This window comes from Carcharhinus amblyrhynchos, chromosome 21, assembly GCF_965287045.1.
Source record: "Carcharhinus amblyrhynchos chromosome 21, sCarAmb.v2.hapA, whole genome shotgun sequence".
NCBI classification, from domain to species: domain Eukaryota; kingdom Metazoa; phylum Chordata; class Chondrichthyes; order Carcharhiniformes; family Carcharhinidae; genus Carcharhinus; species Carcharhinus amblyrhynchos.
In genome coordinates, this window is record NC_137344.1 from 50,286,028 (window position 1) to 50,299,400 (window position 13,373).

The window sequence follows — 13,373 nt, forward strand, 5'->3', positions numbered from 1 at the left end:
TTTATATAGACAAATCACTAAAAGCTAGTGGACAGGTACAAAACAGGAATGTTGTTTTTCATCTGAAGGGGGCTGAATAACATAGAAGAGGTTATATTCAGTTACTTAAAGTCTTGGTCAGACCCCATCTGAAGTACTGCAGTGAATTAGTGAATTTTGAGCACTGCACCACAGGAAGAATATACTGGCATTGGAGGTGATACAATATTGATTCACCAATGTTATTCAAGGATGTAATGTATTAAACATGAAGACAATCTACATTAACTTGGCTTCTATATCCTTGAGTTTCAAAGGAATTCAACAGGAAAGAACAAGAGAAACTATTTCCTCCTGTAAGCAAGTCTTGAGCATGCTTAAGCTTTAAATTAGAGTTAGACCATTTAGGAATGAAACCAGAAAGTACGTTTTCACATAAAGGGACATTTGGAATTTGGTCCCTAAAAGAGTCAGCTGGAGCTTTCAAGCACAAGGTCGATAGATTTTTGTTGGGTGAGTGGGTGAGGTTATCAAGGGATGTGGAGCAAAGGCAGTTGATGGAATTAAGTTACAGATCAGCCATGATGAATATAATGGTGGAGCAAGCCTGCTCCTGATTGGCGTCCTCCAGTTCCTATTCCATTCATCCAACCAGTATCAGATTCCAGACCAAACTGCGATTGAAGATCCACATGAGAGACATCCTGTGATTTTAGGGTTTTATATAGACCCTGTCGAAGGATACAGGGTCAAGGAGGGAGCACTTGATTTTGATGGCCTGTGCCATGATGGGGGTGTTTTTATGGCACCTATTTTTACCCTACAGATTGTAAATTGGGATATGTTGGAACCCAACAGTCCCCTTTATAAAAGCAGCTGTGCTTAAATGGACCAAAAAGTAAAATCTAACTCCTCATCTTTTGGGGGTCCTTGTCACATTCCCAGCCTGGTCCCCACTTGACAGTTTATGAGCTGCTCTCACCAACTATTTCTCTGCCACTATTACACCAGGGAGCCAGTATCACTGGAACCCTTGATGTCCTTCCCTTGCTCCAATAGCATTTTATAGGCTGGGTAGAAGTTTCTCCCTTTAATAGGTCATCACACACCTTCCTACATTAGGCTGGGTACGACTGCACTCGGCCTTCTTTCCAGACCTTCCAACACGAATAGGCAGCACATTACAGCCAATCATGACCCTTGCTTCATTGTGGCATGGTAACGTTGGAATGGGTCTGTCAGATGGTCGGTGTAGACTTAGGGGGTCAAATGGCCTCTTCTGCATTGTCGGGATTCTATGGGTATAACCATTGACTTGAGAAAGCAGTCACTGTGGCATTAAGCACAACCAAACAGTAAGACCCCTGACATCCCAGGCACTGGCACTAATTCAGACTGTGTTTAATATAGTGTGTGTCCACAGTAACGGAGGGTGATGGGGTGGAACCCTGTTGTGTATTCTCCACACCAATACAGGGGACACTGCAGTAACACCTCAGATACAATGAAGTGTAGTAACTGTTGATATCGGGGTAAATGGAGAACTAAAATTTTGTTCAGTGAGGTTCCACAGGCAACCATCAATGGCTTTGTTGTGTTGGGTGATGGAAAGATGTTGGATGGGACACCGGAAAAACTCTGCTTTTCTTCAAATGGTGCCACAGAATCTTTTATAGCCAGCAGATAAGGCAGGTGAGGATTTAGTTCAATGTGTGACCTGAAGGACAGCATCCAAAGGTATTGCACTCACTCAGTGTTAACCTGGATTTTGGGCTTTTATCTGTGCAGTGATTCTCGAACCTGCAACTTACTGACCCAGAGATGGGAGTGCTACCAACTAAGGTAAATTAGTAATTCCTGCAGGAAGAAATTAATGGTTATTAAAAATAATTATGGTGCTTACCTTGCCCATCTAATGGCTCACAGGTCACCAGGTAGCCCATGATATCTCCATTTGGTTTACGGGGTTTTTCCCAGCTTAGTTTGAGCAACTCGGAGTTAATGGCAGTAAACACCAGGGGCCCTGGAGCACTTGGTGTGCTCAGTGTGAAAGGAGAACCTGCAGGATAGAGAACAGGGCATTCAATTCTCCAACAGTGCAGGACTGCACTCACTATCCCATAATAAATAATCAACAACCACCACACCCAGATCGAGACTCGCTGCTTAAGAGCCCCAGAAGCACAGCTGAGAAATGCAGAAAGAAGAGTCACAGAGAACATGATTCCCAGGTTCTAATCCCGGTCCATGCCGAGTTGGTTTATCTGGGCAAGGTTAGATTTTGGGGTCACTAAAATGTCAGCACTCCTTAGATAAAAGCAAGATTAAACTACCATGGGTTCTGGAATCTGAAACCAAAACAGAAAATGCTGAAAAATCTCAGCAGGTCTGACAGCATCAGTCAAGAGAGAATAGAGCCAACATTTCAAGCCTGGATGACTCTTTGTCAGAGCTGAAGAGAATTGAAAATAATAGGATAAGATTTATACTGTTGTGTGTGGGCTGGGGGGGGGTGTTGCAGGGTTGGAGTGGACCTCTGGAGGGGGTGGTGGAGTAGAGCTGTGGGAGGGGTGGGAGAGTAGAGCTGTGGAGGGGGGGGCTGGAGAAGGGGGGGCTGGAGAATGGGGGGCTGGTGGAGTAGAGCAGTGGGGGGAGGACAGGGGAATGCAGAAGTAACAGGTGGTGGGGGAGTAGAGCAGTGTGAGGGTGGCTGGAGCAGTATGGGGGTGGCTGGAGTGGAGTGGGGGTGGGCTGGAACAGTGCGGGGAGGGTTGGAGCAGCGTAGGGGCTTTGGGAAGTGTGGGAAGCGTGGGGGTGGGGCAGTGTGGGGGGGTGGGGCAGTGTGGGAGGGCAGGACAGTGTTGGGGGAGTGGGGCAGTGTGGGAGCAGGGCAGTGTGGGGGGTTGGGGTGGTGTGGGGGGTTGGGGCAGTGTGGGGGTGTGGGGGGTTGGGGCGGTGTGGGGGGTTGTGGGGTTATGGGGGTGTGGAGGGGTGGGGCAGTGTGGGGGGGGTGGGGCAGTGTGGGAGCGGGGCAGTGTGGGGGAGCGGGGCAGTGTGGGGGGTTGGGGCAGTGTGGGGATGTGGGGGGGTCGGAGCGGTGTGGGGGTGTGGGGGGGTCGGAGCGGTGTGGGGGTGTGGGGGGGTTGGAGCGGTGTGGGGGGTCGGAGCAGTGTGGGGGGTGGGGGGTTGGGGGGGGGTGTTGGAGGGGTGGAGCAGTGTGGGGCGGGGCGGGGTGGGGTGGGGGGGGTTGAGGCAGTGTGGGGGGGGTGTTGAGGCAGTGTGGGGGGGGTAGGTTGACAGGGGGTCAATGATAGGTGGAAGCTGGGGAGAGACTGACAAAATTGTCGTGGACAAAAAGACAAAGGTAAGGCTGAGCAAATGGCAGTGTCATAGTTGAGTACGGTGCTGATAACAGCACAACAAAGGTGAGTAGAGTGACAAAGGAAACACATTTTACAATTGTTTTTGTCCAACTCTTCTTTAGTCTCTTGAATTGGCCCAAGTTCTTGACACAGAACACAATGCCCAGTTATTTTAGGAGTGCACATTCCACTCAGTTAGCTATCCAAAATGGTCAAGATGTTTTTGTTCATAGAATTACGCTTAACCGCAAGAACAGAATTAAATGTGTGTGTGAATTACTGGCAATCTGTCAGGATGCCAGATGAACAATGCTTCATTCCTCACTAACAGCAGCATAACGGAAGTATATCCAGGACAGGTATCTCAAGTCCAACAATTACCTGGAACTGGGCTGAGAGGGCTCAGTGGGTCCACCTTCGATTCAATGGTGATGACTCCCTCTCGTTCTGGACCCCAGCCCCTTTCACTCATTGCCTTGACTTTGAACATGTAGGATTGGTTGGGTAGAAGATCGTTGATGATCACGGAATTTTCATTGGGATCTGAGATGTGAATTGTTTTTGCCTCACCTGGAATGTCATGAAACATTGATTAAAGTTTAATTTAACCACACGGTGGCTAGACCAGAATCAAAGCTCAATAACAATTGTCCTTTCTCCTCATATGCTCTCTCAGTGTGTTACACTGCTGCTAGACTTTGCATAGACTTGTCAGTTGCCCAAATTCCTGTCTGCTCTGGTTTGTTCAAAACACTTCTTACTTGATAGATTACAGTTTGCCTTGGATTTACACAGGTTCACTGTGGGATTGGGAGTATCCTTTCCCCTCCTGACCACATGAATGTCTGCCTCTGGCTATCTGCTGATGGCTTTGTCCATGTATACCTCTGTCTGTTTCCATGTACTAGTTCTTCAGTACATGTATATGGCTGCCCCTGCCTGTATACCAATTAAAACTGAAAATGCTGGTAATACTTAGCATGTCTGGCAACATCTGTGGAAAGAGAGATGGGATTAAGGTTTCAGGTCAAGGACTTATTTTTACTCACTCTGTTTATCTTATTTCCTACAACACATTTGACTATTTCACACTTTTAATTTAACATTAGCAAATTGTGAATCTCTGGCTGCCTACCAAACCATAGTGAGAAACGGTTTAGAGGAATTCTGAGAGGAATAGCGAGGCACAGAGATCCCAGTAATGACTGTGGTTCACGGCATGCAGGGACTCGGCACTGACCTCCGAGAAGCGGCTGGTATGCAACTTGATAGCCCAGAATCTCGCGATCACATTGAGGTTTCTGCCAGCTGACTTTCAACGAGGTAGCTCCGAGCGCAGAGAACACAAGGCGTGTCGGAGTGTCTGGGATGCCAGGAGATCTATTTTCTGCAGGGAAAGAGACAGAGAAATACATGCAGGAAACTGGGATAGTCTCAGATTAAGTCAACATAAAAATCCAGGCTAAAGTTCTGCGTAGGCCACAACTGCCTTTTCTGTATTTTGTCTAACATCTTAAAACATTTAGCCAGTTGACCAGAGCCAAAAATTCTGTCATTTCACATCTGAAAAAGTGATGTCATCAGCATCTCTATATATCAAGCTGTTTCCTTTGTCATGCAGATGGGGAAGACATCATGCAGAGCATTCTCTCCATTTGTCTGTGTATTTCTGAAATCAAAGGGAATTGGGATCAAATCTCGCAGGTTAACGTGTATTGTACTGCCATGGGGAAACAAAACAGAGGAAGCCATTCTTGCCATCAGGTTACAGGCTTTCCTACAAAATAATTTAATGTCACAGACAGCAGATGTTCTTTGTAGTCAGAAGAGAGAAAAGACAGCATGATATTGCATGTACCACAGCTGGATGCAAGAAGACGGTGTGTAATCAAAGAGGTGCATCCAACAGCCTTTTACAGATTCTGGAAGATTTGTTCTGACATGGCAAGAGGGCAAAAGAATCACTGGGACAGACTTTATTACTGGTGGGATATTTAAAAAACATTCCCAAAACTGAGGCAAGCACCTGGAGACAGTCACTCAAACTGTAGCTGAGAGCAACTGAGGACTGTTTGCTGAAAAGGATGGTAATTCTGTGGAGGGCAGAGGGTGATAAGTATATAAAAGGAATGTCATTTTCTGTAGTTGAAGTGAAAGTTGTCCTCAAAAAGAATAGTGTTTAGATTATAGAATCTAGTGTACTTTTTTAATCATTCGTGACAGTAAAAGTTTTGAGTTGCAATCTTTCAGCTAATAACTCGAAGTTCATATCTCTTTTAAAAAGTTATTGGTCTCTACAGAGATTGTAGTACTTGTTGGATTTGAACTCAGCATCAATAGGTACAAGGCAAGTATCTAAATCAAGGGTAGAATTTTAAAATGCTCCCGCCAACTCTTGGAAGCCTCCTGACATTTAACACTCATTTGAGCATTGATTGGCAGTGGGCAGGACTTCCAACTTGGCCAGGCACAGATTGGCAGTAGCCAGAAGAGGTACAGCAGTGCTCTGTCTGGAACTAAGTTCCCCCAGGGTTCCTGGGGGCAGGGGGGTAGAGAAGGCCAGGGTGTGGGGGGGGGATGATTGTAGCAACAGTAGGTAGGCTGGGGGAAAGGAGTCCCGGAGCTCCAACACTGAGGGAGCCTCCCCCTGCCCAACCAAGACGGAGAGAAGTTGTTTTCTCTGTATCCCACCCTCGCTGCATCCACTAACCTAAAAACTTGAGCTGGGCAGGATGAGGCTCTTAAATGGCCATTAATTAGTCAATCTGAGGTCCTCGATAGGTGAATGGGGGGTTTGCCACCGGGGGGTTTGCCACCCGAGGCTTTGCCCAACCCACCGTGAAATTTTGTCTAGGTTTGGGTGGGTGGGCTTAGGGGTATTCCCATCCATTCAAGTTTACTCTCCCCTCCCCCCCTCCCCCCAACCCCAGCCTGAGAACCCACCTTGTGGAGCATAAAACTCTGTCCTGTGTATTTAAATCCAAGCTCAGGATATAGTAATTATAAATAAGAAAGAAAGTTTATGAAATGTATTTGAAAATGTCTCACCGTGTAGAACCATCTCCAGGTTCTCAAGAGCAGCATTTACATCCTCGGATTCAGTCCGTCTCCTCCCTCCGATCATCTGCTGTGTGATTGTATAGTTACCTCCCATCTTTTCATACATTGATGTTTCTGTAGGAACAAAGATCTATCAGGAATTCAGAAACACAGTACTGGGGCAGTCACTCAAAATTTTCAACCCTCATCTGTAGATGCTGCCATTGTCTGGGGTACAGTTTCACAGACTCAACCTGGTGTCTGTTCCTTTTGCCTGCTTGGGACACTGTAAATTTTCACTAAACCAGAAACAGCCATGGTTACCCAAATAGCAGCCAACCTGAGATTAACTAACTCAGCGTAGGCTATGGGTGGGATTTTCCGACCGCACTCGCCCCCAAACCAGAAAATCCTGCCCGAGGTCAATGGTCCACCCTCTCCTACCCATCAATTCCCATGGCAGCTGGGACAGGAACCTCACCTGGAGGCCAATGGGGAGTCCGTCCTATAGAATTTCTGACATCACTTTAAAGATCCTAATTCTAGATATTTTAGCTGGGAGGGTTAACAGTATGGTGCACTTGGAGATAATTAAAATCAAACGTCAGATCAAGAAAGTTACAAAGAGAGCAATTTGACTTGCCCTCAAACCGATTGTTTTGCATGCCAGCCCATCAGGGTCTGAGCTGAAGTTAGTGTCTAGCCTCCTTTGAACTGATGTGCCCGTTTGGCCCTTTCCGACTCCGTTTCCAATGCCAAGACAGCCTCCAGGTCGGACCGTAGTGTGTGGGTGCAGAGGTCGATGGAGGGGAGGGTGTGAGGCTGGGGAGAGGTGACAAGACAAGGGGACGGGTGAGGATGAGGGGGGAGGTGATGATTAGTTAACTGTGACCCACAATATGTGGTTGGCGTTAATCCGATGTCTTCTGACTTCACAAAATTGCAACTTGGGGGAAAACATTTTGTTGGCCTTTGTTTGGAATAGGGTGAACTGAAACGTAGCTGCCTCAGAGAGAGAGGATGGTGCAAAATGTGCTGAGAGAACAAGGGGAAGGGTAGAATGGAGGGAGAACCTTCTGAAAAATCAAAGGTCAAATCAAGTGAAAGTGTGAAGTGACTAACACCTCACACTGGGGCAGTGTGGTGGAGGGGAGGGAATCACAGACCACAGGAAGTTCAGAGCTGTGAGAGGTTGAAGTGACTGTTAAATAATATCCATCTCTGTGAGTCAGAAGCAAGAAGCAGATGGTTTTCAAAACACAGTGGATTACACAACGGCTCATACTGACCCAGTCCTGACATCATGGTTGTCTGGGTGTCCATGGGCATTGAGGAGCCACTCATCATCCTAGAGTATTGCCCGCTGTAAGTGGTGATTGTGCTCTGATTGAGGGTGCTGTTGGCACTTCCCGGGAATAGAGAGTTCATTTCCCATTTCCCATTCATCTGCATGTCTGTGGGAGAGAAGAAATGAAATGTGTTCAGTAAACCAACCCATAAATCCTACCCAGCAAAGGTCACCAGCAACCTGCCACTCAGCACTGGGCATCAAAGCCACATCACCCAGGCATCGGCACCATTGCACCCGAGTACCACATTGCTCCACTCGGATACTGATACTTCCACCCAAGTACCAGGACCACTCCACCGGGTTACCAGCCACCCTTGTTGGGACCAGCAAGCTGTGACCCATCAACATTCAACATAGTTTGGGTGTCAGCACTATGATGTAAAGTAAGAATTACAGATAGATCTGGCAAACATTGCACCAACCCCTTTTTCTAAACTTAACAAAAAGTTATTCTCATGAAAGCATCTGCATTCTGCCACTTCACAATCAGGACTTTGCACTGGAAGATGGTGGCATTGGATTCTTGTATTCTGGGAGAAGAGTTTTTGTTGGCTTTTGGTGGGGTGTAAGAAGGAGGAGGAGATCCAATGAGGGCAGTGGGCCTTCTGATTTTAGGGTAGTTCTTTGTGAGTTGGGGGTGTAGACACAATGAGAGAAAGCACCAATCAAACCATCTATCTGGCATCGCAGATCTCCTCACAGCCAGTACAGAGAGAAAAATAAAACGTAAAGAAAATTCAGAAACTGGGACCATTTTACACTGAACTGGAACTTGGGACCACATGGTTGGGAATCATGTTGAGTGAAGTGCTTACTATACACACTGCTCAATGTCACCCTGTTCAGCTCCATCCAGCTCTACATGTTCCACATTTTGTAAATTCATTCATGGAATATGGGTGTTGCTGCAAGGCCAGAATTTATTGTCCACCTTAGTTCCCCTCAAGAAGGTGGTGGTGAGCAACCTTCTTGACCTCCTGCAGTCTTTGTGGCCTGGGTACACCCACAGTACTCTCCGGGAAGGAATTCCAGGATTTTCGCCCAGTGACTAAAGGAACAGCGATGTATTTCCCAGTCAGGATATTGAGGCTTTGGGGAACGGGTAGTGGTGTTCCCATGTGCCTGCTGACCTTGAGATGGCGGAGATTGCAAGTTTGGAAGATGCGGACAAAAAAACTTTGCCAACATCTGACAGGTGGAGCCTGCAACATCAGAGGGATTTATATAGCCCCTTCCACAACCACAGGACTTCCCAATGCACTTTAAACCAATGAAGCACTTCTGAAGTGTAGTCACAGTTGCAATGCAGCATGTGACAGCTGAAGCAAGGAGACAGCATAACCACTACACAATGCCTCTAGTCTGGCAAAGCACACCTGACTGATAGAGAGGAGAAGGCCTAATCATCACAGGACATTGATTATTGAAATACATTCCTGGTAGCAGACTTACATTTCATGTTTTACAGTTTTTGAGCTGGTAACATTGAAGCAGTAACCTTACACAAATAGACAAGTATTCAGAAGACAGGATCCAGCTGAATCTCAAATTCTCTCAGGTGAATTTGACTCTTCCCAATCAGTAAGGAAGGAGTGGCTCCATTTCCCACTCCAATCTCACTGCTTCCCCATTTTTCAGGACAAATGACATTCATGGATCGTCCTCATGTACTTCCTGCAGCACCAGGTAAGATCACTGGAAAGGTCCAAGATAAACCTGATCAGAGCCAGAGGAGAGGGAGTGCTGCTTTGGGCCCCACAAGCAGAATCTGGGACTCTGCAGCCGGGGTTAGCCTACTCCCAGGCAGCTACAAGACCGTGCAACAGTTTCCCCACCCTCATGTCCCATGCTGCTGACACACCTTGCTGCCTTGTTCTCCTCTGGACAGTTAGACCATTGTTACCTTCCACATGACACAGACAAACAGCTGACTGGTAGCAGGTATCAACCAAGACCCTCCATGTGTGATTGTCATCCAAGTAGTTGAAGTCAGCCCTCTTATTTAGATGAGGCAGTTCCTACCTCCCAAAGATTCAGTATGTTGCTTACAATTTGTAAGCAACAGTAACAAGTCTGAGGTGCGGCACGTGTATTTTCTATAATACTAACTGATCTCTGACTCTTGCATGCACAAAGTGCTAACAGTCCCTTGCCCTTGTTCAACTGATGGGCATATACTCAGCAAGAGTGGGAGACTACTCAAAAGCAGAAGGTTTCTAAGAGCACTGAGGAGATTGCCCAGAAACACAAGTATGTTAATGAAAGAAGCATTGTGAGATCTTCACCTTGGCCTTCCCGTGGTTGGGGTGTGGCTCTCCTCCTCATGGTGTCTGAATACTCAGTGTCTTCGGAGAGGAGGCTCTCAATGTCTGAGGAAGCACGCGTCAGGGAAGAACTAGAGGAAAGGCGGGGTATCACTTCCACCGGTAATTTCCACGTTACCTTCCGCCCATCGAAATCATCGCCCAGCAGTCGGACATGCTTCCATTTGGAGCCTTTCAGAACAAGTTAATGACTCGTGTTGGTATTTAGTGCCAGAAAATGGTTCAGCATCAGCCGAGCTCGGCCACACCTATAACACCCTAACCTACCCATTCCCCATGGGAGACATTGGAGAGAGGCAGCCTAACCATTACACAGGACTGCGTGTATGGCATACATACACACATATATCAAAATGCACATGCATGCAAATACATGCCTATGCACACACATGTAACCTTTATACACATGTATGACATCCAAACATGCAGATTTATAAAGGATTTATAGTTAATATGAGGGAGTCAGTGATGACTGAAGAAATCCCTTTACTTTTACATCTCAGGTAATATGTTGTCCATTTTCAAAATGAAGGAACAAAACAGAGCCTGGTACTGAAATAGCAAAGGCAAATGGTGGAAATACCCACCAGGTCCGGCAGCGTCTGTTGAGAGAGGAAAGGTCATCAACCTGAAAAGTTAACATGCTTCTCTCCGCCTCCTGCCAAGTATTTCCAGCATTTTCTGTTTTGAGTTCCGATTTCCAGCATTCAAAGTTTCAAAGTATTTTGCACTGACACACTTGTCTTGCTTCAGAACGTTACATCTTAATAGCCAATTATCAGGAATAAAAACTGAAGAATCACTGCGATGTCACCAATAATAAGGCAGAGAGATCAGAGACACACATTACACCAGTGTTGTATCAATGGAGAGACCAATCAATCAAGTGAAGCAAGGCTGTCGAGGAGTTTATAGATAAAGTCAATGAGCTCAGGGGTCGGAGTGGGCTCACATGGCTTCCTTATGTCCTTATGCAAAAGAAGCTAAAGTACTAAGAAAGAAGAGAGATAAATCAGGGACAGACCCAGATGTGTTCCAAAATTGTTAAGGATAAAATAGTCAAAGAACAGATAGGTCTGTTGAAGGTAAGTTGGATAAAATGCTCCAGAATGTCAAAGGGATATAGAAACAGAAAATCAGAGCAAGAGGAGGCCATTTGGCCCTTTGAGCCTGCTCCGCCATTCATTATGATCATGGCTGATCATCCAACTCAATCACCCATCTTCCCCCCTATCCTTTGATCTCCTTCACCCTGAGTGTTATATCTAACTGCTTCTTGAAAACATTCAATGTTTTGGCTTCAACTACTTCCTGTTGTAATGAATATAGATTAGATCCTTTCCATTAGTTCTTGCAAAAGACTGGGGTCAAAACTCAGCCAAATGGACAGTGGGCTCATATGGAAATTATGTTTTAGCTCCAGAAGTGCCTAAAGACTGAGGTTTGGAGGAAGACAGAGTCTCAGTAACAGAGGGAATAACACCAATGCCTAGGGTTAACAGATTAATTAGACTCACATCCAGAGTGAGGAAAATCTGGAGGGCTTTCTAAGGCAAGCTGTCAACACAGATTTAAAGAGCAAAGATGTCATCAGCTGTAACTGGGTGTAGGAGCAATAGATCATGTAATACAAACCTATGGGAATTCTTGGACAGGAAAAATGAGCTCGCAGGGAGAGTATTAAATGTTAGTTCACATGGATTTTGAAAAGGCACTTAACAAAGTTTCATGCGATGGAAAAGTTGAGGCTCACGGAATAGAAGGCAGATTGTTTAAACAGACTGAGAATTAAGAATAAAGAATAAAGAAAATTACAGCACAGGAACAGGCTCTTTGGCCCTCTAAGCCTGCACCAACCATGCTGCCCGAGTGAATTAAAACCCCCAACCCTTCTGGGACCATATCCCTCCATTCCCATTCTATTCATGTATAGAGAACAAAGAATTGGTTTAGCATTCACAATAAAAGTGACCACACTTCAGAAAATAATACCTGGGACATTACGTGCTTTGGGATGTCCTCAGGGAGGTAGTAAGGTGGGATAATAATGCACATTTTTAACAGCAGAAGAGAAAAATATATGATAAAAGGAACGTGAGAAACAGTACTGAATGACATTCTCTGGGGATCTGTTCTGGGAAGTCTGTGCTCAAACTGTTTGTGAATGATATCAGGAAATGGAATCTGTAGCAATGATTACATTTTCATAATGCACAAACTGCAGAGGAAATGAGGAGGAAAAGTAACCATTAACTTTGGAGATATTTGGACCAATATAGAAATGAAACTTAAATCTTGCTGTTGGGATTCGGAGAAATGCAGGGATTCGGAGAAAAGACAGTAAAATCTAACAATGAAGAGTCTCCAGAAAAGGAGAAGGATTTATTATGCTTAAAACAGGAAAGGAACAAATGCCAAGTGGTCGGGGATGTCCATGATAAAAGAGTCATACATGGACTGTTGATGGGCTGGATGGCACTTTCCTTCTCCAGTTTTGCTGATGTCTTCTGAAGTTTAAGGCCACATTCTTGTCACTGCAGGTTCAATATAATTGATTTTAAAAAATCAATCATAGTCTCTTTACTAGAATGTGGTAGCAGCTAACTCAGTGATTGTTGGTAAAGTATTTAAGAGCTGGCAGTGCACGACCATACCTGTGTCATCAGAAGTGCTAGGTCTGGGCGATCGCATTACATCTGAGCTGTACATCAGGAAATTCTCATACTCATCATGTGCCTCCGCATCAATAATAGGAACATCTGGGATGATGGGAACTGCAAATGGCAGAGATAGACAATTAAATGCTGCATCCTGGCAAGACACTCAACATTATGGCCAGTTAGAACAACCTCTCATTTACTTTTAAAACAAACAAACTGATAAACACAACTTTGAATCTTAAGATGGATTTTCAGAGCTTTAACAGCGTCAGACAATTCAGTATTATATCGAATTACTGACCAAATAAGCTCAACCGGCTCTTCACCACACCAGCCTCCTCCCACCTCCATCCCATTCAACAGCGTAACCTTCTATCTCAGTGCTTTCCAAAGTGGGGTCATGACCTACAGCTGCATTGAAGGGTGCTGGAAAATGGGTCACCAAAAATGATGCTCAGAGATTGCTTCCCCTTCTTTTTCCTGTTTTCTCCCTGGGTAAATAGGTAGATGGATAGATTTTTGACCAATAAGGGAATTAAGGGTTATGGGGAGAAAGCGGGAAAGTGAAACTGAACCACTATCAGATCAGCCATGATCTTATTGAATGGCGGGGCAGGCTTCAAGGGCTAGATGGCCTACTCCTGCTCCTATTTCTTAT

At 45.6% G+C, this 13,373-nt stretch overlaps 1 protein-coding gene across 3 annotated transcripts in view; it reads right to left on the reverse strand.

The window, feature by feature from the left end:
* itgb4 (integrin, beta 4) overlaps window positions 1-13,373 on the reverse strand; it is a 116,856-nt gene that overhangs the window by 5,630 nt on the left and 97,853 nt on the right. For all 3 annotated transcript variants that reach the window (XM_080209145.1, XM_080209146.1, XM_080209147.1), the window contains exons 32-37: window positions 12,710-12,829; window positions 7,670-7,834; window positions 6,390-6,515; window positions 4,582-4,728; window positions 3,723-3,911; window positions 1,883-2,038 (exon numbers count right to left, since the gene is read on the reverse strand). In XM_080209145.1, coding sequence (XP_080065271.1) covers window positions 1,883-2,038; window positions 3,723-3,911; window positions 4,582-4,728; window positions 6,390-6,515; window positions 7,670-7,834; window positions 12,710-12,829 — 903 coding nt within the window. The remainder of the gene's footprint in view (window positions 1-1,882; window positions 2,039-3,722; window positions 3,912-4,581; window positions 4,729-6,389; window positions 6,516-7,669; window positions 7,835-12,709; window positions 12,830-13,373) is intronic.